This window comes from Notolabrus celidotus, chromosome 12 (assembly GCF_009762535.1).
Source record: "Notolabrus celidotus isolate fNotCel1 chromosome 12, fNotCel1.pri, whole genome shotgun sequence".
Classification (NCBI taxonomy): Eukaryota; Metazoa; Chordata; class Actinopteri; order Labriformes; family Labridae; genus Notolabrus; species Notolabrus celidotus.
In genome coordinates, this window is record NC_048283.1 from 18,670,709 (window position 1) to 18,696,372 (window position 25,664).

General features: G+C 38.7%; 2 protein-coding genes across 2 annotated transcripts; one reads left to right on the top strand and one right to left on the bottom strand.

Annotated features, from left to right (window-relative positions):
• Nucleotides 1-4,821: 4,821 nt before the first annotated feature.
• Nucleotides 4,822-9,537, bottom strand: dscc1 (DNA replication and sister chromatid cohesion 1). The gene is made up of 9 exons (XM_034697762.1): nt 9,196-9,537; nt 7,520-7,688; nt 7,309-7,443; nt 6,969-7,059; nt 6,687-6,825; nt 6,423-6,475; nt 6,167-6,321; nt 5,339-5,487; nt 4,822-5,235 (listed from the first exon to the last, which is right to left on the bottom strand). Exons 1-9 carry the CDS (start codon nt 9,363-9,365, stop codon nt 5,124-5,126), a joined length of 1,173 nt encoding a protein of 390 aa, XP_034553653.1. The 5' UTR covers nt 9,366-9,537; the 3' UTR covers nt 4,822-5,123.
• A 201-nt stretch (nt 9,538-9,738) lies between these two features.
• mrpl13 (mitochondrial ribosomal protein L13) lies at nt 9,739-24,787 on the top strand. The gene is made up of 7 exons (XM_034696950.1): nt 9,739-9,868; nt 12,607-12,730; nt 13,024-13,117; nt 13,387-13,447; nt 15,943-16,029; nt 17,815-17,936; nt 24,071-24,787. The coding sequence occupies exons 1-7, from the start codon at nt 9,842-9,844 to the stop codon at nt 24,093-24,095; spliced, it is 540 nt and encodes a 179-aa protein (XP_034552841.1). The 5' UTR covers nt 9,739-9,841; the 3' UTR covers nt 24,096-24,787.
• Nucleotides 24,788-25,664: the final 877 nt, after the last annotated feature.

Sequence of the window (25,664 nt, forward strand, 5' to 3'; positions counted from 1 at the left end):
AATGTGTTTTTTCCTTTCATTGGAATAACACACACATTTATTTTGGTTGCAGAGTGTAATTAAATTATTACTCATCACAAACTTTTTTAAGTTCACACCCTACAGATCCATTTGTCATTGTAGTGCTGGGCTCTGCCATGAATACTTTGAATGCCATTAAACTAAAGTTAGTAGTGAAGACAGGGCGTATAAAACCACCTTATGAAAACCTGAAACAACATGATAGATACCTAAAAGATCATTTCAGCTGAAGGGAAGATAACATGCTTAGAATGACAGATAAATTACATCTTCTCATATTTCAAAGTTGGTTTACTGAGACAAGAACAAGAACATGTGACTGTTAGTCTCTCTTAGGTTCACTAAATGTCAAAAACCTTTGACCAAATGTTTTGAAAAAGGGAAATTAGGATTGTCTTGATGTATCTTGGTAGTGTAGATATGAGTTCAGGCATTGGTAAGCATGTTAAATCATGTGACACTTTGGCAAGGGAGGCAGGGCGGACAACCCTCAGCTCATAATTGAGGAAGTGGGTATAAAAATGTAAGCGCTATTCATATTACCAGTTTTTCCATAAAAGAACTATGTCATTTGAAAGTGATATTTTTATTCTGGGACTAAACCATTATGGTGGTTAAAAAATATATTGAATTTCCTGTTTGCCTTCTATTAAACCGAGAGGTGACCACATTATCAGGAAGTTGTTTAACTTCAACAGTAAAAATATTGCACTGTTGCAACAGAATGAATGGAGCATTAATCATTACACAAGAACGTCACTCCAGCTGTTCCTCTCCTCTAATACTTATAATTCTGCTTATGATGTTGTTTCTGTGACATATGAAAAGAGGAAGATGAGAGCAGATTAGGACCCTAAGAGATGTGATCCCTAGAATGAAGAAGGCAAATGGAGAATAGGGAAGTATATAAGAGTGAATAAAGGGGGAACACACGGAGGAGGAGAGGAAGTAAAAGGAATAATCATTTACAGACAAATACAGCACCCACACACACACACACACACACACACACACACACACACACACACACACACACACACACACACACAGCTGGGATGATCGTGACCTGGAGGGTCAGCACTCCTGAGGTATGAAGTCAACGTTAGTCACCAAGCCTCTGCAGATAAAGTCATTGAGGAAACACAGATGTGTGTGAGTTGGTGTGTGTCTGTGTTTCTTTGCCCCCTGTCTGTTGTGCTCTTCCTCTTCATGGGCCAGTCACTCTGATTCACACTCAGACTGTTTTGTTACTGCAGAAACTCAGTCTGTCTGTGGATGTTTAACCATCACTGAATCACACAGAAGGTGACCACATGTCTTCACTAACACCAGACACAGCCCTGTCACTGCTGTTCAAATATTCATCTAAAAATATGTTAAACTGAGGCCAGATTTCTGCTGATTGTCTCTATTTATTTCCTGTCATTCATTTGAGATGAACTGAACATTTTTGGACTTCTTTAGATGTCACTTTTATTATGCTGCTTCTTTGTCTCACAGTTTTGTTTTTTAAGCTTTTCTCAGAAAAAAGGAATCTATTTTATATCATTATTCAACATGATGAGAGTAATAACGTATACAATGTATACAACATATATAGTTGTGCTGAAATAGAATAAACCTAAAAACTAAAACTAAAACAAAAAATAAAAATATATGAAAATAGTTCAGTTTGATGAAACCTTCAACAACTATCAAACATTCAGAGTTAAATGTTGCACCAAAAAGTCATATTTCCCACACCACTGTCTTTAACTTGAACTTCTGAAGGTTAATGGGAAATTTCTGATTCTTTGCTTTCTTAATCCATTCTGAAAAAACTTAAACTGACTCCTCTGGTTTGCCTCATTGTTTAGCTTGCTCTTTTAATCTCATTTGCCTTCTTCAAAGTCATTTTCACCCTTAAAGTTTTATCAAAAGCATCGAAGCTTCAGCTCATGCATTTTTTAATAAAATGCTAGGCTTTGATGCATTTGATTCACTGAATGTATCTCTTGCTAAGAACCAAACTGTTATGACAGCTGCAAAGATTTTTGTGTTATCCCCTTACTCAGCCAAATATGCTCATTTTGGGTAACAGAATGTGTACATATACATACAGTTGAGGCCAAAATGATTAGCCCCCCTTGTGAAATCAAATAAAACCCTTGATTTCTCCATGAAAATGACCATTAACAACACGTGTTTATAGTTAATTTGTTTCCAAAATAACAAAGTAAATATGTTCTCTATGTTTGATTTGGATATTTTATTGATGCAATGAATTGAAACAAGAAAAGGTAAAAATGACACGTCCAAAATGATTAGCCCCCTGGCCCTTGGTAGTCAGTGCACTCTTTCTGAGTCACACCTGACAACAACCTCTTCAAGTAGTTCTCTACAAGGTTGGCACATGTCTCTTGAAGGATTTTGGCCCATTCTTCCAATGCAAATTGTTCCAGCTGGTCCAAAGTACATGATTTCTGAGCATGGACTTTCACTTTGAGCACCAGCCACAGATTCTCAACAGGATTTAGATCTGGGCTCTGTACGGGCCACTCCAGGACCTTGGTTTTAATGTCCTTTAAGAACTGTTTGACCAGTTTTGATATATGCTTTGGGTCATTGTCTTTTTAGAAGACCCAGCGCCGACCTAGGCCTAGACTAAGAGCAGAGTTCTTCATATTATCCCTCAAAATGTCAACATAACTTTCAGTTCTTATGATACCATGCACCCGAACAAGGCTCCCTGTGCCTAAGGCTGAAAATCAGCCCCACAGTACTATGTTCACACCACCATGTTAAATCTGAGATCAGTGTTCTGAGGGTTGAAAGACTCTCCCTTTCTTGGCCAAACATAAACAACATCCATATGCCCAAACAGTTCAATCAGACCAAGGGATGGACTTCCAAAACTTATCTTTACCTTCAAATGTTCACAGGCAAACCTCAGTCTGGCTCTGATGTGCTGCTCTTTGAGTAAAGGGGTTCTTCTAGGACGATGGTCCTGAAGCCCACTACGATGAAGATCCCTCACAACTGTGTTCCTTCAAAGATCAACTCCAGAGGAGGTCAGGTCAGCAACAATCATCTTTGCAGATGTCCGGGGCTTCTTGCTAACATCTTCGACTACTTTCCTCTCCAAAGTTCTTGAAATCTGACGTTTTCTACCACGCCTAGGTTTGTTTCTAACAGAGTTTGTCTCCTTGTACTTTGCAATGATGCAGCGTAAAGCTGTTCTAGACACTTTCAAACGCCTGGGAATGACAGTATAGCCTTCCCCCTTATTATGAGCCTCCATTATCTTCTTTCTGAGCTCAAGACTGATTTTCATTGTCTTTGGCATGGTGAGTAAGAGTAGTCTCTCTCAATAATATGTTCAAGTGCCCTGTTTGAGGTCCTTAAGTAAATCTCACTGCTGTTTGAATGCTCAGGTGTTGTTAGGAAGCCAAATGACCGACAGGTGTTGTTCGGAAACCAGTTGACTTCACAGGTGTGTTTTGAAAGCAAAAATTCACAAGGGGGCTAATATTTTTGAACTGCCCATGTTTCATAATATTTAATATAAGCTTGCCTAAAAATGTATTTTAAATTTCAAAATGTACTAATGCTACGAAATAGCACTGGTGAATGTTTCATTATATCAAGTTTTATCAATGATGAAAACTTTGCACAGAATTTAAGGAAAACGTTCCATAATTCCTAGGGGGCGAATCATTTTGGCCTCAACTGTACATATTTTAATGTATACAGGAAATTATATTGGAAAAATGTCCCCTTTGTATTTGTCCTAATGTTACCAAGCTTTGGGTTGGGTTGACTGTATTGATGGTGTTACAGCGCCATCTGCTGTGGCCTCCACAAGTTAAAGGGTAAGTCCTGTGTACCAATACCTGCTGTACCCTGTCCCTGTGTGATCGCTGGGACTTATTACTACAGAAGTGGCTGTAAGAGACTTAAAACTCTTCTGTTATTATTACCATGATAAATATTTATGTCTGGACCATCGAACATACATACATAGATACATAGATATATCAGTGTTTTTTACTGAAAGGATAAGAAGTCAAAATTTTAGAAAAAGACAATGAAATCAAATTTAAGTGTCTGTTGTTTTGGTATGCAACACAAAGCTCACAGAAAGAGGGATGAAGGGAAAGGGCAAGATTGTGTTTTGCAGTTAACATTTGACCCTTTTTTTTTGACCCTCTGGATGATTTATTCAGTTCAGTGTTTAGACCAAAGAATGTTGGTAAATAAAAAATGAACATGTCATGTCAAGCAAGAGCCCATCACAACTTCAGACGACTTCTTATATTCACCATATAGGCTAAAAACTAACATCTAGGCAGTTTACGGTGACAGCAGGAAAAGGAAACAAGAGTAAATTCCCACTTCAGATACTGGAAAGTAAAATGCTGGTTATTTATTTTTTAAACGGACATTGATCATTTCGCTGTTGATTAACTCATAATGTAAGTTTATTGGATGAGAATGGGATCCAGTCTGCGAGGACTCAACCATTCTGAGAACATCAGCAGGTAATAAATCTATCAATCTATAATTAATTCATTAATGATGATCTTGTTTTCTATATGTGAAATTAATGAATGCAGCGAACAACAAATAACAGTCTGAGGGAATATACTGTTTAATCAAGTTCATCCAGAGTGGACCATTCACTGAATTTTTAAGCATAGATCATCTTGTGGACATCTTCCAGCATGGTGTCTTACCATCACCTTCCTCTATTTTCATTGTTCTCCTGGAAATGGAGGAACTAGATTTTTGCCCAACAAAGGTACACGCAGGACAAACAAACAGAGTGATAATATCACAAAGACTTACTTTATTATCAATATGTATCATCATTTATGGACAAAATAGAAGCAGAAATAACAAAAATCTTATCTGGTATCAAGTGAAAAAACAAAACAAATCCTTAAGCTGATATTTTTTCCATTGAACAAGCTAGCAAGTTGAATTGCAACAAGATAGTTGACTGACAAATATCTACTATGTAAGCACGGTATATTTAAGTACAATTACAAGTTAAATATTTTCAGAAGTAACTCTGGGAAGAAACATAATCACATTTTCACATGACATAACAGAAAACGTGTTCATGTTGCCACAGGCCTTCTGGAGTTAAAGACCTTGATCCCATTTTGCATTGAAGATCGAGCATATTTGGTCAGGAGGGCTCCAGTGGTCTGTTTCTCTCCACACAGGTCCCTGTATGAGAGAAGAGGGATAAGACATCACAATCTATCAGATGGTTTCAAATTGTCCGGCAACAAGGCAAATCATCCTCCTAGGATGAATCAATAACACCTACTGGATGTACGGGGTGATGTCGTCTTCTGTCCATTTCTCTCTGAGTGTGAAGAGGTGGTTGAAGCGCTCCAGCGTGTCCTCAGGGAGATCCTCCACCCGCAGGAGGCAGATAGTCTCTGGACGGGATGTTTGGTCCAGCAGAGCGACACTCTGGAGATTTACAAAGACATCAGTTTATTGAGGAAATGAGCAGAAAGTGTAGGTGTCAGAAAGGTGCTGGATTTAGCGTTTAGACTTTTGATAAATAATGACCCGGTTCAGGTAAGATTTCAACAATGTATCTGATAAGAAAGTTTCTTTAAAACATAAGCAAATGAAAGTGAATCGTTAAAGACAAAGGCAAATACGATGATGTTCCGACTCCTTGGGTTATATTTGCCATCTGGGGAATTCTCCAATCTACTTTTCTGACTATTCTTTGGCATAAAACAGAAAAAAAAAACTACAACATTATAAAAAATTAGTTTCTAGAGGAAAAAAACGTTCAACGACTGTCAGAGGCTTATATTTTCTAGCTCTTCCCAGTCTGGTCAGAACTGAAGAAGCCTTTCGGAGGAGAGGTGAAACGTCTTCAAGAATTTCTACCAGTCCAGTTGCCTTACGGATCAAGCTTTGGTTCAAAATAGACTATTTGAATTGAGCATGCACAGGAAGGATTTTGTTTTATTTTATTTGAGTTGTTTATATCTGTTGGTTAGATCACATCTCTTAGATTTGGCTGAATAAAACCTGTTTCTAGAATTCATAACACAGAAAAAAAGAGAACCCCAGCTCCCATCTTTTACATCTTCTGTTCAGCCTACAGTGTCTCAGAGAGGTTTATGTTTACCTTCAGCTGGTCTAGTCTTGTGCTCATTCCATCTGGGACACTCTGCTGCCAGACTTCCTGAAACTCCCGCAGGTTGAACTTTACAGCGTTCTGAAGCAACAACAGCGCGATCGCCCGACATACTTTATCCTCATGTAACGCATAGAAAACTTTGTCTGTTTGGAGGAAGACACAGTAATCTTAGTTCAGCATAGTGTATTATGTATCAATGAATGCTCTGGAATATATGGAAGCTATCATGTTTTTTTTACTTTACCATTTTCCATGTAGCGTTTCCCGTAGCAGTTCAAACAGTGCTCGATCATCTCTCTGTGAAAGAGAGAGGAGAGCTGATTGGATTCTGGCTCAGCATGTATTAAAAGAGTAACTGCAACCTAAAACATGTGCTCAGCAGCATGCTCAAAATGTATGTTACCAAGTTATAAGTTGTATTTTGTAAGCCCAAAGGTTAACTCTAGGTCATGCTGCTATATTTTCCTTTGCTGTCGCATTAGCATGATGACCAGAGATGTAAACTTACTTTGGTTCAAGGGGACCTAACTCTTCCAAACTGGTTTCAAGAGGAACCTTGTTGAAGGACCAGGACTCAGAATCCACCAGCTGAGTGATGTGACCGAGCAGCTTGATCTCGTAGTCAAACTCCAGCATGCGCCAGTAACCTGGGAGACAAAGTAAATCCTCTCACTAAACAATGGAAGGTGTTTTTTCATGTAGCTTTGTACCAGCATCTTTGTACACTTGATCTCAAAGAAGCACTAAACTGAAACACATTTTCTGCCTCCCTCAAACTGTTGCTGTTTACCATCTATCTGACAGGCATTGATGGTCTCTAACTGGGTCTTGATCTCTTCTTCACTGGCCTGGATCCTCTCCAACAGGTCCTGCATTGTGTACTAGTGACAGAGGAACACAGGAAACCAGTTACATTCAAAAGTGAAGAGCAGAAACAATTATTTTTACTCAAATACGTGGTTTAAAATCAATTAACTTCTGTTAAGGAGAGGACATGTTCAGCAAGTAAAGATAGTGACATAAGAGTCTTTTAGGCTTTCCGGTTATTTCTAGCATTCATGCACTGTACATATACATTAAGTCCTTAAAGGAATTGTTGTTACAGACTTTATTGTAGTAGATGTATTCACCCTGTTTTCTGTGACCTCCTCCTGCCCCGCTATAGAAGGTCCTTCATAGGCATTTTCCATTAACAGCTTCTTCAGTTTCTTCAGTTTGGGGCGTTGTTTACGCAGCTCCCAGTAGCTGTTAGTGAATCCCCAGATCTGAAACAAAGATATGTTACTGTTAGTGTATTTGATTCATGAATGGCTGGGGTTGTGAGTGTGTGTCATTTCCTACCTGAGCACGTGCCACATGAGAGCTGTCTTGACTGTTGGTCAGCTGGTCTGGTGTTTTACACCCGGGTACTAACAACAGCAGGTTAGATGTGTCGGCTATTTTAAGATCATAGGTTTTGTCACCACTACAGAGAACTGTTCGCTCCTCCTTATCCCCTCGGATCACTAGACTGCACAGAAAGAGACAAAACAACCGTTGTGTGAATATTATTTAGACATGTTTACATTCAACAAATCATGAATCTCATGCCACTTTGTAGTAGATCTGTTTGAATTATCATCCCTACCTATTTATGGTTAAAATAAAAAGGCAGATTGTAGCGGCCAGATATTGTGTCTTCTCAGGTGTTACACAGTCACACATTTTGAGAGTCTATTCTGTAGGTAGGTAAAATGATTTAATATTAAGCCGCTCTATAGCAATAGCAATTTTATTTATAAAGCACATTTCATTACACGAAAGTTCAATGTGCTTTACATGGAGAATTAAAAACATAAAAACATTTTTCCACATAGAATAAATAAAAACAGAAAAACAACAGATACATCCAACATACATCAGACACAGCAATCAAACAAACAGCAAGTGTTGCTGCACATGCATCCAGTCACAACAGTCATTATATCACTCATACGCTTGTGAAAATAAATAGGTTTCAGTCTTTATTTAAAAGTGGAGACAGATGTTATGGACCTGAGGTCAGCAGGCAGTTTGTTCCAAAAAGATGGACCACAGTAATTAAACACCCCTTTACCAGACTTTGCTCTAAAATTAACTGTTTCCCTTTCTGTCTTTCTTTCCTATTGAAAGGGTCCATTGACATTTAAATGGCACTGTAATTTTGACAGTTGGCAAATCATCATGCATTTAGAAGATATAACCCTGGTTAACTGATTTTGTGAGTGTTTATTATATATCATCAGACCTTCCAACACTCCCAGTTTAGGCAGGAGTCTTCCCCTTCTCCTGCTGTACTCGCGAGTTGTTGTTTCTCCCTATAATCTCCCTAATTTACATTGATGTCAATCAAATGAGTGTCCCTCAACTTATATGGCATGTGCCCCATCAGATATTTTAATAGCTTAATTAAAAAAAAAAAACTTAATTACAGTTTTATACTATATTTTTTAATAGGATCCTCTAATTTCTAACCTGCTGATGATGCAGAGGTTACTGTAGGTCAGATAACAGTTAGCTGTAGGTAATAAATATGATTTAAAGGACCCAGATAAATAACTTTAAAATGCACATTGAGATATAGATTCATATAACAGAGACTCCTTCATTGAAATAATACTATAATGGTATTAACATCAAAATAGGGTGTCAACGCAAACCACTCTACCTGGAATATGTGTGTTACTCCTCACTCTACTCCTCACTCTTCAACATGTTTATGAATTTGTGTAATATTTGTAAGACATGGATTTTTTAAATGTTGTATGTTTTCATTGCTATATTTTACTGCAAACCTTGAAATTAAGACACATTTAAAATATTTGACTTACATATCCGTTTATTAAAGGTATTAATCTGCAGTTCAGGTTTATATATGGACAGGGTTACTGGGTATAGGCTGTTTTAAGATACTCCAGAAAATGTCCCTATTTTTCACAGTCCAATGTTGTATATCACTAATCTTAAAATGAATCGTTATCGAACTGATCAGAAGTTACCTTTGTCCAGCTTCAATGTGTTTGCAAAGTGTGTCATCCAGCTCCATTAGGCAGTAGTCTCCGGATGTCACCGTTTCTCCAAAAGACAGACACTGCATAGTTTTCTGCAGATCCTCCTCTTTGAGTTTGGCGATCTCCAGAGTGGCCTGGACCTCCTCTAAAGTTCTCATCCTGGGTCAGTTAGATTGGTAACGTTTAAATAGATTAACCCTTCTTCTTGACTCTCCAAGTTTCTAAAGGACAAACACAGAACAAAGCTATAATGTCACTGTGCTGTAGTGTTTGGTGGATGTCAAGTTCCCCGCTCTCTTTTTGTCATAACGGAAATGACGTAGGTGCGCTGTGGTGCGGGGAGAAAATAAGACCGGGTAGAAACTAATCCGCCAGTTTCTTTTAAACATGTTAACATTGAAGTCTTAACCCCTAATATCGTTGTTTTAACGGTGCAACACGTATCACGAGTACAGCTACTAAATGATAGCTAGTTTTCACACAGGCCATAAATTGCTATAAAATATTAAGTGAAAAAAGGAAAAATAAAGCCACAAATCTTGTTTCAACCGAGATAAATAATCAGACGGACCGCTGTTCACGTTGGTTGGTTGAGGGTCAAATGTTTTGATTATGTGCTGGTAGTGTCATCGAAATGTCTAGTTTCTCCAGATCTGCCCAGGTAACAAGACTCATTATGCATTTTATTGTATCATTTTGTATCATCCTGTTGAGCCGGTATGTGAGATGTTATGAAGTTTACGGCTCCTCGGTCACAAAAAGACATAAGCTAGCTAACGAGTGTTGCTAAAAGGCTCCTGTCAGACCCATGTGTCAGACTCACTGTAAGATAGGGTTGCCAACTGTCCCGTATTAGCCGGGACATCCTGTATATTGGGCTGAATTGGTTTGTTTCATACCGGACCTCAATTGTCCTGTATATTAACTATTAACTCTCGTAAATACAGCAGACTGCACTCTGCACATCCTAGATCAGTCAAGTCCTGCAAAAAGTGTGGAGAGGATTTTCTCTCTGGTGGCCATTAAATGGTCAGACTCAAGAAACAGATGCAGCACAGAGCTGATTAAAAATGAACTTCAAAGATTTGTAAACTGTGACTTGTCATGTAAGGACTTCTCTCTGGTTGTGCAAAAGGACAAAAGACTGCTTGAGTCAGTCAAGAGCAGCAAACAGTATCCACGGAAAAAGTACATTTGGATTAAATTTTTCTTTTTCCTGTTTTTTTTAATGTAAAGAGCCAAATTGTGGTTTCTTTGAAGTTTATTCATATGAGGGTACATAATGATACAGTAAGGATTAAAGGGAATATACACACTTTCTGCATTTCCAGTTGAATCAGAATATGAATATACACTGAATTCACACATCATGCTCACACCACCATGGCACCGTGCACCTGTCCCTTATTTATTAGTGAGAAAGTTGGCAACCCTACTGTAAGATGTGATGTGTGTATTAATAAAACGGTAAGTTGCAAATATTAACAAGCTGGTTGTCTTAAACTGCTTCACTAATACTCATGCTAAAACGTAATGCTTCCGTAGACGTGTGTAAAATAATTATATGTTATTATCCTTTTTTTTATCCTACCAGACTGATGAGTGAGATTACACCAATAAAGTTCTGATTATCTCTTCAGTTAGTGTAATTTAAGACCTAGACCTATATTTAATTGAAATAATTAAGAAGTAAGGATGGCAAGAGATTCGCTACTCTGAGAGAGACAGGGTGAGGAATTAGTTCAGCGATACCAAAAAAATGTTCCTCAGCATGATATTGCAAATAATTTGAGGATTTCATCAGAGCTACAGCACATGATATCACCTCAGGCGGCACTGCATGAAAACAGACATGACTCTACAGTGAAAATCACTGCATGGGCTCAAAATCAAATCTAAAAGAACCCCCACTGTCTGTAAACATGGTTTGTTGCTGCATCCATAAATGTAGGTTAAAACTGTACCATGCCAAGAGGAAATCATATAAACTACAAACATACAAACTACATTCTGTACACATTACAGCAGCATGGCTCTGAAGTGGAAATGTGTGTGAGGTTGCTAAACTGACCTGCCTACAGTCCCAACCTGTCACCCATTAAAAACATTTGGAGCATCATGGCACAAAAAACACGACACAGGGGACCCCAAACTGTTCAGCAGCTGAATTCCTATATCAGGCAATTAACAATTTAACAAGAGTGACATTAGAAGAAGTGACACAATGTTGATTATGGCCCTGTCCAAACTGTATTGAAAGGTGTTGCTGACAACAAATTTCAAATGTGCATATAATATGTTTTATATAACAACAACAACAACAAAAAATCAGTTCCACCATTTGATACGGTTGCATGTCAGATTGAATATAGGGTTTAATTGATTTGCAAACTTTTCAAATCAGTTTTTCTGAACATTTTAAGCCCTTTTTCCCGCTTCTTCATCACATTCTTCAAGTGTTTTGTTTAGGAAGGCATTTCTGAATTATTTTTCCTCTTGTTGTAAAACACGGTAAATAATATACTCTTATTGTATCTAATGTCTGAAGGTCTCCAAACCTCCTGTTTAAGACACATTCTCGATCAATCTACACTTTCTATTACAGACAATGATGTGCTGATAATAAGGTGTGCAGACCATCACTAGTCTGATGGACTTGTTACATGGATAGTTTCACTCGTGGGATCATTAGAAAATAGTAATAAGATTAATAATTGAACTGTTGTACTCCTCACTTGAGTTTTAAGTTACACAGAGTTTCACTGCATTGCTTTTCTCAGTTTTCTAATTTATATACTCATTGCCTCAACTCTGATAATTAATTCAAGCACTCAGCACTCAGATGATCCGGAACTTCCTTTTCATTTGTAAACTGTTTTTAAAGAATCTGAGTACAAAAGTCTGTAATATAAAAAGCTGCATCATCTCAATATCAGTATTTGTTACCCCCAAGTAAGGACATGTAGCTATTAGCTAAGTTAGAAACTGAACTAAAAAAACCCCACTAAATTGATACAATCTGAACTCAGACTGAAAACAAAAGTCAAAACAAATGAAAGAAGAAAACAAATGAGAAATACATACCATTATAACCATGGGTGTGATCAGTTACACCACTGATTTCAATGGAATGAAAATGTGTGTTAATTCATACTCATTTTTATCATACAATTATAATGATAGTTATAATATTAATGGCATGCTTATTACACAGTTATTACAATGTTATTGGGACAAGGGTAACCATTACTATGGTGAGACTTTCTTTAACCATACAAACAAAGAGAATGATAGATCAGTGCCTTATTAACTTATTGAGTTATTACACTTTAGTTGTTCATCCAGTGACAAGGACCCTCTGTCTCCCTTGTTTCTCCTATTATAACTGTGATGGCTCAGCAATGGGCGACCTTTGCTCGGTCCTGGTTCGTGATCGACGCCAGGATGCAGCCTCCTGGGAAGATCGCGACCATGTGTTCTATCAGACTACAGGGGAAACACAAGCCTATCTACCATGCACTGAGTGAGTTTGAGTCAAATCTGCCCCAGAGTACACACATAAGCAACATTAAGACTGCTCTCTTCTGCTACTTGTAAACTACTGTCTTAGTTTCAGTAATTGCTGTACCATGAAACAACCACATGATGGCACAAGAAGATAAAATACATTTACATGCTTCCCTCTTGGTTGTAAAGAGATGTTCTTACACTGTTATCATTGTTACATCAGCAGTGTATGTACATGTCCTTTCCATTAAAATAGGGTGATGCATTTCTTCATTGTGATTTTAACTCAACACCTTGAACGTCTTGCAGGTGACATTGGTGACCATGTAGTAGTAATAAACTCCAAACACATAGCTTTCTCTGGAAACAAATGGGAGCAGAAGGTCTACTCGTCACACACAGGGTAAGTCCACACTGTGTTAAAGTATACCTCTCACTGTCTCCCTCTCTGTTGTTTCTTTACTGTTTTTAAAATTATCTTTTGTCCTTCAGTGTCTTCAAGCCAAATTTTACTTCATAACTTTTGTCCCTTTTACACCTCTGGAGAAGTAATGACTTACTTGTGTCTTAAGTGGGTCGTTGCCTCTCATATTATTTGACAAATGCTGTAGAGTGCTAATATACAGGTTGAAAAACAAGCATTTGATTTGGCTTACCATTTCCCCCCCAAAGGTATCCAGGCGGATTCAAACAACTCACAGCCGCTCAGATGCACCAGAAAGACCCCAAAGCTGTAAGTGTTGTCTCTCACTTTTATCCTTTTCAAATTTTTAGTCACAGAGAATTCAGAATTGCCAGATTTTCCTCCTCACATCATGGCTTTTTATTACACTTTATGTATAATTTAACCCACATTTTTAGAGATTAGCTTAATTCCCATGTCAGGTGTTGTGACATTTATCCCTTCCTTCACATGTGCTGCTCCTGCATATTCATGTGAGGAGCAGGGATTAACCAGCATTGGATTTGTGCTGGTGCTGGTGGGATTGTGAAGCTCAGTTGAAGAAGAATTCCTGCAGTTTTGGTTTATGTTGCATATTCATGGTTTCAGGGACTCTTCATTGTGTTACACGCCGCTCTTTTTCCAGAACTTGATGTGACCTACATATCGAACTTTAAAAATCATTTTAGCTCCTAACATCTGTTATACAAAACATGACGACTTTCACACTTTAGGGGGAAACAACTTGTTGGTAGCTTTAAAGATGAGAAGGCGTACAAGACCCGTGAAAACAACAAGCAGATGGTGAAGTAATTCCTGTCTGCCATTGAACTCCATTGTTGTACATATTAAGTCTTCTTGACTTGTTGACATTTACATTTGAGAAATAAATACGAGCTGGACATTTTTTTCTTAAGATTTTTGTATGTTCTTAAAAATGATAAAATATAATTTTTCATATCCTTTAAAGCAGGGGTTCCCAAACTTTCCAACCCGTGACCCCCAAAATATAGGTGCCAAAGACTTGCGACCCCCACTGTCCCTCAAAGTGATTTAATGTGACTTCATTTAGCTGGTCTGCAGAAAATGAGCTTACCTATATGAGCATGTGTCTGTGTTTCCTGTGCTGTTATGAATCAACCTGCTGCTCCTGGTGCTTTTGATAATTAACTGTTCACTAACCCTAAACTTAGGAGTCATCTGGCAAAAAGAAAGGCAGAAAACTCATTACGCTTTATATTTTCATGGTTTTATTTCAAGGTAAGCATCTATTTTGTCAATATTTCTTTTTACAATAATGGGTAAAAGGTATTATTTTTAGATGACTTAAAAAAAAAAAAACGACCCCCCATTTGTGTCTCACGACCCCCCAGGGGGTCCCAGCCCACACTTTGGGAACCCCTGCTTTAAAGTAAAGATACATTCAATATGGTGGTGTTCAGTTTTTTTTAAACTGTATTATATAATCATTTGATGTGTCACTGGTGAACTTGTGCTGCTTTTTAATTTAGTTTTGTAATTAATTACAAACACCAATGCCATAGAAATAAAGTAAATAGCTTAATTCCTATAAATAAGGAGTAAAGTACATTTGGATAAAGAGCTGTATGAATACAACATTTGATTAGATTCAAGGAAGTAAAAAAAAGAAAAAAGAAGAAAAGCGATAAATTGATAATAAAAAAATGAATCTAAATGAAAGATAGCTTTATTAATAAATAAATTATAGAAAATATGAAGAGATAAAAAAATGTGTTATGGGGTTTACAAAGAACTTGAACAGAGCCTGTTGGATGGAGAAGTCTACCATATTGTTAGACCTCATTGATTTTCATTCCTTTCTTTTTTCTTTTTTTTTTCTTTTTAAAGTTATATTTTTGGGCATTTTTGCCTTTATTGGATAGGAAAGCTGTAGAGGGACAGGAAATGTGGGGAGTAGAGAGTGGGGGAAGACATGCAGCAAATTATAGAGGCCGGGAGTTGAACCTGCGACCACTGACAGGGACTCTAGTCTCTGTATATGGGGCTTAGAACAACCTTTCTCTGTTTCATATATCAACGATTTTCCCTAGCCTCTTATAAATTATTCTTCCTTCATTTTTAACCTGTTTGTGCTTTACTTGTTCCAGTAACATGTAGTGATGTCTTTGTGTTTGTAAACAACAGATAATGACAAGATGTTGTGGTAGAAATATGTAAAATAAGTTAGGAAGGAGCAGTTTAATGTCGCACAAAATCAACAAGGCCGTTCAGAATTATTCCAAATGAATTTTTGGACCTCTTTGTTTGTAGTTGATAAAATGATCATGAAATATTTATTTTTATTTGAAATAAAAGTCAGTGGATTACCTGAACTGGTCTCCATTCTGTAGTTCACAAATCCCAGAAAGACGCGTACTCTGCTGTTGGCTCTTTGTGGATGCAGGCTTTAGTCCAGCCCCCGACCACAGACGCGTGTCCTGATGGCGGTTTAGTGAAAATGAGGTCTGAGGATTGGCGAGCGACATGGGACAAATGGAATCGAACAGATGACTGATTTGTCAGCACTGCCTCTGTCCAACATCACTGTCCAGTATTTCTGTCCAATATCTTGGTCCAGTAAAGCTCTCCAAGAGTTCATTCACTTTTTGTGTAACAAGCATCACGATGAGGAACATGATTTCAGAAGTGTAGAAACATGAAACAGAAATAGTATAGAAGTTGCTGTGAACCTTTTTTATTTTTTCTACAGGCAACAGTTAGCAGATTGAATTCTTAACCTTTCTCCATGTGCTTCTTCTCCCCAGATTGTGAAGTTAGCTGTTTACGGCATGCTGCCTCGGAATCTGCTCCGGCGCACCATGATGCAGAGATTACACATCTTTCCTGATGATGTAAGTCCGGTTTCTGTCCAACTTTCCAAACTAATGGCCTTGTAGAAAAATGACCATATGCTAATAAATCATGCAGTCATGCAATAGTAGACACTTAGAGAGAAGGCTCATTATAACAATGGGCGCAATGATGTTATTACACTGATCATCATACTGATATAAAGATGGAGCCACATATGTTTATCTGCCATATTACAAGGGTCACTCTTAGGTAAGAGAATGATCGCTCTGCAGTTCTCTTTAGCTCTAAGTATCAAAAAACTGCCTCAGGTTAACTGTTTTGTTTTTATAGACTACTGATGAACTGTTGAGTGTCTTTATTAGTTTCAAATATCGTCAGCCTATTAAAATAATGGCCTACGTCATTTTTTGATGAAAATGAGTTTTTGGCCTAAATCATCTCTTGATGATTCTGCCCACCTCTGGTAAAATATCCCTAATCCTTAGTTGAAATGATTATGCTATGTATGCCCTATAGGACAATGGCCTATGTCAAGAGGGTGACTTAGGTCATTCTAGTCAACATTTTTGATTCTTTAGGATAAAATGTTTGACTTGGGCAATTTAACAAGCTTTCATGATGGCAGCTGCTTCAAGAAGCAACAGAATCTAAAGTGCAGAAGAATCTCTAAACATGATTCTTGAATCAGGTTCTACCGGTGAGTGATGAGGTTTACTATCGACCTGACATTTGTTCAATTTAGGTTAGAGTTATTTACATTTTGAGTTTGCTTTATGGAATTAAAGGAGAGTTAATAGTCAGGTTTCAAAAAGTTGTCAAAACTGGATGTTTGAAATGGGTTACGTTCAATAAAAAACAGCAAAGAAAACCTGGAGAAATGAGGAAAGGGACTGTCTCCTGACCAGTTTGATTTACCTGACATTTGTTCAATTTAACACAGGGTAACTTCAGTTTTGAGTTTGCACTGTGGAATGAAAGGGCAGTTTAAGCCAGGTTTAAAGTTGCCTAAGTCACACTAGAATGTTTGAAAATTGGCCTAACAGTCACTTTATTCTTTAATGTTACATAATGGACACACAACCTTCTATATATGTCAACAGTCACCCACTGTCAAGGCATTTTTGATTGAAATGATTAATAAAGGTTTTCGTGTTTTCACAAAAACTTAAAAAAATGACAGGCCATTATTTTAATAGGGTGACGACATGATCTGGATGTAATTTTGTTCATATGAGAGAACAGCATCATTAACACCAGGAAAGTGAGACACAGGACATATATCAGATCTTTGGGTTTGAACTTTGTTACAAATGAGGCAGTACATTTATTATTAGATTTTAAGTGTTTGGAAGTGAGGAGAGGCTGTTTGTCCTCTTTTGTTTTGGTCCTCACATGTTATCCACCTTTAGAACCGATGCTGCTCATCCCTCATTAGAAGCAGTCGTGATGCATGGTTGTTGTAAATGTCTGCGTCCCTCTCTGCATTACAAAGCAGACTATTTTCTGAAGGTTTGGTGTTTTTTTTTACCTCTACTTTAATCTTTCCGTCTGAACTTTTTGTCCGCTGCTTAAATGAATCTGGAGACACACGATCATGTGCAGTGAATATTAATAAGAATGACTGTCAACACTGGAGTTACGGACCTAAAACTCTCTTCAATCTTTGAAGGGATAATCTGAGCCGCTCGAAAGGGATGCTGCTACTCTCTGGCCTTCTTGTAATATCACTTCATTCCAATTTATTGTCCTGTATTTGCCTTCCTTTTTCCTTTGGTTTGTCCTCCTTCTTTTTTCACAAAAATATTCTGTTCACACCTAAATAGGAGCTGCCAGAAGACATCCGGGCCAACCTGACGGAGGAGCTGCCTCAGCCCAGAGACATCCCCAGGAAGCTTAGCGAGTACACACAGGAGGAGATTGACGCCTTCCCTAGGCTGTGGACGCCGTATGTACAAACACATACAGTCTGTTCTTGAGTTCTCAAACTACCACACATACACACAGTACACAAAGGTGTCTACACATTGATCAATCAATCAATCTTCATTTGTATAGCGCCAAATCACAACAAACGTTATCTCAAGAGGCTTTACAAACAGAGCAGGTCTAGACTAGGGGTTCCCAAACTTTGCAGCCCACGACTTCCAAAATAAAGGTGGCAAAGATTTGCGACCCCCCCACTGTCCATCAAAGGGATTTAATGTGGCTTTATTTAGCTGGTCTGCAGAAAATTAGCCCACATGTATGAGCATGTGGGTGTGTTACCTGTGCTGTTATGAATCAACCTACTGCTACTGATACTTTTGATAATTAACTGTTCACTAACCCTAAACTTAGGAGTCATCTGGAAACAAAGAAAGGCAGAAAACTCATTACATTTTATATTTTCAAGGTTTTATTTTAAGTTTAGCTACTATTTCTGTTGATATTGTTATATTCCATTCTGGAAGACATCCCAAGACCCCCCCATTTGTGTCTTGCAAAATAACTCTATGTTATATTATTAACAAAGACCCAATATCAAGACAGGATAAAAACCAGTCCCATCTTACAGGCAGTCTGATCTCATCGTAATCCACCATGAGTAGAGCACTTTGCAGCACTTAGCAAGTTACAGGGGCAAGGAAAACTGCTTTTTAACAGGCAGAAACCTTGAGCAGAACCAGACTCATGTCAGACAGCCATCTGCCTTGATAGTAGTATTTGTAGCAGCTGGAGTCTGGTACGTTCTACAGCAGCATTGTATTGTAAGAGAAACAAACAGGATCAACTTGGTCTCTAAATCAACGTCTTTCTTCCAGCAGTGTTACGCACTCACAGAAGGGCCTCTGCAGGAAATGAAGGTGTTTGATATGTTATAGTTTCCCCAGGAAAACTCACTCTCATTCAACACCTTTTGGCTTTAAAGCAGAATTAAATCAACACCATCATCATTAGAAAAGTTGTGTTATTATCAGAAACTCCATTATACAATCATTTCCCCCATGCAGGGAGGAATATATCACACATAGTGTTGCATATAAATTCCATCAACTGTGACCACCGCTGTTAAAATGCATTTTAAGTTGTTTCAGTTTTCTGTTTGAACGCTCAGCAATTATAAGGTGACAAAATGAACGTCCTGCAGAGAAAGTAAACATATACTCACACTCCCTCTTCATCACTTTTTTATTCACTCCACTTAATTCAATTCATTAACTAAAACATGACATATTTTAATGTTTATGGTAATGCTTACCCCTGACTTCACACTCTACATGAATTTTTAAAAGGACACAAGCAACAACACACCGTCATTTTCACGTCTTGTGCTGTTGAAGAGCAGCCAGTAGGAGGCAATGTTGACATGAGGACCGTCTCACTATCTTTACCCGTCTCATTCTGCTGCTGTATCTAAGTAGTGGGGTTAGACATCCTTTGTTTGTTTTGAATACTTTGTTTATATCTGTTATAGAAATCTGAAAAAATTGCAGCAGTTCTATCTCATAAGAGAAGTCCTTGTGTTTTGTATTCAAAAGCATGAGAGGCTAAAAATCAGCAGATGGTAAAGAAAGAAAGGAAACAGTGAACTGGACTTTAGAGGAGAGGCACAGTGGGTGTTGTGTCACTTACTGTCAAGCAGCAGATAGTAGTCATATGTTAATGAGGACGTGGGATCAAAAGCTCATGACTTGTTCCTGGTGAACAGTGTCATGATTTTCCACAGTGCTGCGTTAATTCATGCTCTTATTGTGGAACATTGTATGCATGAATGGGTCCAGATCCTAAGCCTGATTGTAGAGACCAGTCTGACTCGTTGACACGTTCCTGACACACGTAGGAACAAATAAAATGTTGATATTGTAACCACGTAGCTGCAGTGTGAAGGGCTGATGGTTATATGATTTGGGGGACTTCCTTGATCGGCTTCAGGCAGCTGTGGCCCAGTGGTATAGGCTCTCCATAGGAAGGTTGGTGGTTCAAGAGACAATAACATAGCTCTCACCCATAATCCATAACTCCAAGGGTCTTGAGCTAATTTTTCCTGGTGACATATCTAGCTGTGTGTGAGAATCAGAGACTGTATAAAATATGGACGTAACATCCGTGATGTCACCCATCTGTTTCTGAAGCGCTGTTTTGAGGTCAATCGGCGGCGGCAGCCATATTGCTGCTGTTGAGCCAGTGTGACGTAAAGAGGCGGGCTTTGAGCCTCCTAGCCAACAGCTGCAGTGTTCCCACCTGTCAATCAAGTCAGCTGTGCCTCTCATTGGAAGACTCGTAATCTAAATAACTTTGAAATTGCCACGTCAGAAAAAATTCCCCCCCCCTACAGTGTGAGACGATTAAGACATAAGCTATCTGGACTACACTGGTCCTTTGTACCAGGTTGTAAACATGTTTATTTCTGCTGTAAAGATCAGCTTTTTTGAATTGGTGTGTATGTGGTTTCCAGTACTTCCGGAGCCAGCCTCAAGCGGATCCTCGATGAACTGCAGTTTTTAGCACTTCTGCATTGGACTCATTTTTTTAGACCGAAGTTTGCCGCTTGGTGAGAATGTATAAATGAGATTAGCTAGTACTGATGGCATCCTCTTCCATCAGTGTATAAAAATGTTGGACAGACTAGAATAATGCTATACAAGTACAGTCTCTGTACCATTTACTTCCTACTACTGAGGGATGCACCATCAGGCCCTGCCCAGCCTGTACCCTGGAGTTGTATTGGGTTTCACAGTTCTGTGTAAAGTCCAGAAACTTGAATATAAATGGTAAAATGTGTGAAATGAGTGTGCAGAAGGTCAGTTGTTTTCCACCGCTCTAGGACTGTTTGGGACATTCAAGGTTTCTCCGTGGGGTGCAGCAGAGCATCTGTTATTTGGCATAATCATATTCATGGGTTTTTGAGTAAAGTATTTTCCTGCTGGAGATTAGACTGACATTGTGACCTGCTGTTTGCTGTCATGATGATGTCGTCCTGTTGCATTTTCCTGGCCTCACCTGTAGTAAACATCTTCCCGACGGGTTAAGTGAGAGCACACTGTGTTCCTCCTGCTCAGCACCAACCTCCGTGACCATCAGCCCACCCAGCCAAGTGTCTTCGGGTTTTTTATCCAGGCAATGGTTACTGCCATTCATCCATAAGGAGTAACAACTAAACAACCAAGTCCACTGAACGTCTTTATGGTGACTTTTGGTGATCTTGTATCACACAGCAACACCATCATCCCTGCTGTCAGTTCACTGTGACTGTTGAGGATGTAAATCTGTGTGTCTCACAGAGTCAGAGATCAGCAGCCTGTTGCACCAGCTGCGTGTAAGCTCAAACGTAGCCTAGTTTGAATGTAATTTCTGATTCAGGATGGAGTTTACACTCTACTAATGTTTTGTGCGTTGCACCAGCTGAGATAGTTCCAACGTCAGCCTAAGTTACAACTTAATTCTTACACTTGGCTCCTAGTAGGTGTAAAGTCCTCCGCAGAGTAAATCGGTTGCCATGTCGCTGCGTTTTGAAAGGTGGGATGATTTGGAGGATGAGGAGATACAGAGGGTTCTCCCACCTAGAATACATTGGCAACGCGATATCCACGAGAGATTACATCCACTGTCACTGTTATTATACACACACCGTAGATTAAGGCTTTAGGCTATAGTTATCACCTTACTTTAGTTTGTTTCAGCTGTTGGTCAGTTCTGAGACGATTTGGCACGAAAGATAACAATGCATCAAAATTGGTGCTTTCCTCTGATTGGCTGCTGGAAGTGTATACGTCATATCTGCGACAATGTTTTGGTTAGTTTGGACATTACAGTCTAATTGTTAAGATGAACCTTACATCTTCGTGGTGAAACCAAACAATGACACGACTTAAGTTACAAACTAACTAGTTTCAACGTGTGGTTTAGGGTGGACTTTACACCCTAACTTAGGACACAACTTACACACTCCTGCTGCACCAGGCTGCTGGTTTACAACACAACTAGCAACAGAATCATGAAAGTTTCTTTGTTCCCCTCATCACAAACATCAGAATCACAAACCTGCATTCATACAAGTTTCATACACAAACCCACTGGTTCCAGAAAGAAGTCTATTGTATTGACATCTTTAACAAAATGATGCAACTTCCTGGCTTTGGGGTTGCGGAGGGGTGGAGCTAATTCCAGCTGTCATTGGGAAAGAGGTGGGGTACACCCTGAGCAGGTCTCCTGTCAATCACATGATTTGTAACCTCAGAAAAAAACAACATTTTTAGTTGAGGCTTCAACACAGGGATCATTGTATAATTTTGGGACTGTAGATGGCCTTCCTCAGTGTTCTGATAAGTTTTTCAGGAAGTAGATTTTCTGAAAGGCCTTTACTTCCCAAACCAAAATAAAAGTCCTAACCAGTATCACCATCTAGTTTTAGCATTGGATGGGAACTTAATTTTATTGAACCCTGGATCCTCTTGAACTTAAACAGAAGTCCACAAATCCAGATTGCAGTCACTGCAACAACTCCTCATACACTTTGTTTGTATGTGTTACGATGATGTACAAGCACTTCTCTCTGAGTGTTTTCTGCTTGTGTGGAGTACATAAACACAAAACACTGGAATACTCAGACCAACCATGAATTAAATCAAACATTTTAAAATTCCAAGTTAAAAAACAAAGAAGACTTTCTCCTGGCATCCAGAGGTATTCAGCCGTGAAGGTAAGGTTTTATTTGGACAGGTTTTGATATAACCTCTGAGACATATTCATCAACACCAATACAATGCTGTTGATGGTAATGATTTAAAAGTTGAACAGATTAAAAAATTACTCTCTTTAAAACCTGTTCAAAACACCAGCTGTAGACTGCTTTTAGATTAACAGCTCCAATCAAAACAATGAACATGTTCTGTGGATGCCCTGGTGATGTCACTTGATAAAATGCTGCTGTTGAATTTGTTTATACAATATTTCAAAGCTGTAAAAATAGTCCTCTCCCTCGTAAAGTGAAGGTGGTAACAGAAATCCAAGAGTGTAAAAAGCTGGGCAGGAAATAGAAAATCTGCATGACTAGTTTTCACAGGAAGCCATCGATTGACCCCTCTAAAATACTGATTTACTACCCTCATGAAACAATGTCAGTGACTCTGCTGTGGTAAGTACTCCGTCTGGTACATTAAAAAGGGTTCAGAGAAACACTGCACACGTTTAATCTGAATGTATAAATCTGAAACCTGTGACTCTGAATTTATACTCAGGAGCTGTGAGCCAACAAGTTCTTTATTCAGTTTCAGTCCATGTTTACGTGTGCGTGCCTTGTTCAGGCATGTACAGCGTGTCTGTTGTACGCTCAGCATTGCTGTCAGAGTGTTTGCGCACACGGTGATGAATGAGCCACTTCTTATTGTTTACTGGTCCAATCTCCACAGCCAATCAGTGCGTGTGCTCAGGCCTGTCGCTGTGTGGTCGTCAAGGTCAAAATAATCCTGGTTTATTTAAGAGATGGGGCCTAGACTAGTTAATATTCACCCCTGCTCTCATTCATTTTACTGACCAAATATATATATATGTGTGTGTGTGTGTGTGTGTGTGTGTGTGTCAGGGGAGACATGGCTAAGGCCATCCAGGGCGACTCAATCGTTGCCCTTTTATTAAACACATAGTTAATATTCACAGAAAACCTTGGATCAGAGGGAAAGATTATTGGATATGTGCCCTAAACATTCTCACACACACACACACACACACACACACACACACACACACGCGCGCTCAGAGTGCTCAAACAGAAAATCAACAACATAAACATACTGCTGTAGTTGATGGCAGAGCTATTACAATTGATAACATTTTTGTACTTCGTATCACAGCCAATACAGCGTCCCTGATAATATCAGTCTGCTGCAATCTCTGCCTCAAATTAAAGTGGGAGAAAAAAACCCTGAAAAGAGGATGCAGTGTCTGGTCTCAGTTTGAAAAGGAAAAAAAAAAAAGAAAACAGATAGGATCTTTGTGGTTGCTCATCTGTCACTTTCTCTCCATGTTTTTCCTCCTAATCGTTTCTTTTCCAGACTCTTCTGCCTCCCCATACTAATGTGTTGTCTTGTGTTTTCCCTGCAGGCCTGAGGACTACAAGATGAAATGAAAACCAACGGCCCAACGTGACCAAAGCTTAAAAGGTTGTTTTTTTCTGTTGGCGTCAGAGACAGCAAAGCAACATATTCCTGTTTATAAGACACTTGACAAAATATTGTGACACCTTTTCTAGGATTTGCAGAGAAAGAGAATCCGACTTTCTTTTATGGGGTGAAACATTACTGTAAAACGGGGTCGGAATATGTGGCAACAACAATCAAAACTTGACTTTAGTAAAGCACTGTAAAGTTATAATCCAGCAACAAAAACTCTTACTTTACAAAACACACTTTTCTTTTCGTCATGTTACACCTGACAGAAGATCTAAATCATCCAGCAGCACCTCAGAAATGTGTATTTTTATTTTACGACCATACAATAATCAGAGAAGGCCTGTGAAAGAGTGAAATCTGTAAAAGCTGAGTCTACCTTTTGAGGTTTGTGCGTTCACAGCAAAACAAAGTTACAGTGCTCCCAGAACCAAGACCGGGCCATCACGGGGGATTCAGTACTATATGTTTGAGTTGGTCGACAAATCTTGAATACGTTGTCTTATAGTGTGTATGACATTTCCACTGCTTTAAGTGTGAACCAATTCTGTTTATGTGAACTGTAAAACACCCTAATAAACAATTCACCAAACCTGTCCTCGTTAAGAACGGTTTTATATCAGTCTAATTAAAGTTGAACAAATGACCTAAACACAATGTTATTGTCTCATTTCAGATTTATTGGTTATAAAAGCAAACAAAATATAAAATAAATAAGTTCATATTGTACTAAGGGGTGTGGTGATGACATTTCTTTTTAAGAGTTCAGTCTCAACATTTTAAATTTGAAATAGATCGGGGCCAGCTCACAGCCTCACTTTGAGATCCTTTAGTGCTTGTTTTCACAGACTGCAGTGCACCAGCAGTAAAGTTTACTCTTGTGGGTCAGTCCTCTCTGGTTTCACTGACTGTTTTCTATAATAACTGGATCAAGGGCTGTTTCCGAAACAGCCTGCTACATACTACTTACTAATGTAGTAGGCAGCAGGTAATGCCTACTACATACTGCTTTTGAATTTAGTATGTAATATGGCTGTTCTGTTCGATCTGTGTTGCAGTATGCGAGGTCAGACGTCACTGAATTTCCGGTTTCGGAATGCGGAAGTAAACAAGAGCGAAGCCGATAGAGAAACTGTTTCTATAGCATCATTTATGATTTAAAAAGTAAGGAAGTGGTTTATATGGAATTTGATAACTTTCACAGCACCTAAAAACGGAAACGTCAAAAAAGAAGGAAAAAGAAAAAGCGGACCGAGCGCTGTGCATTATGGGAAACAGTACGCGAGGCAGACTGGTCTGATGCAAACTGTGAAATTTTCCCGAATCAGTAGACATCCGGGGAGTTTTGGCATACTGCAGATTTTGCTCTTGTTCACATACTACTTACTACATACTGAATTTTGGACATATCAGTACGTACTGCTAGTATAGTAGGCGGTTTCGGAAACAGCCCAGGTCTCATTCCAGCAGGAGGTCAGAGGAGCAAATGGCGTCCACAGTGAGCTGGCCTCACTTTGCATAAAAAAAAC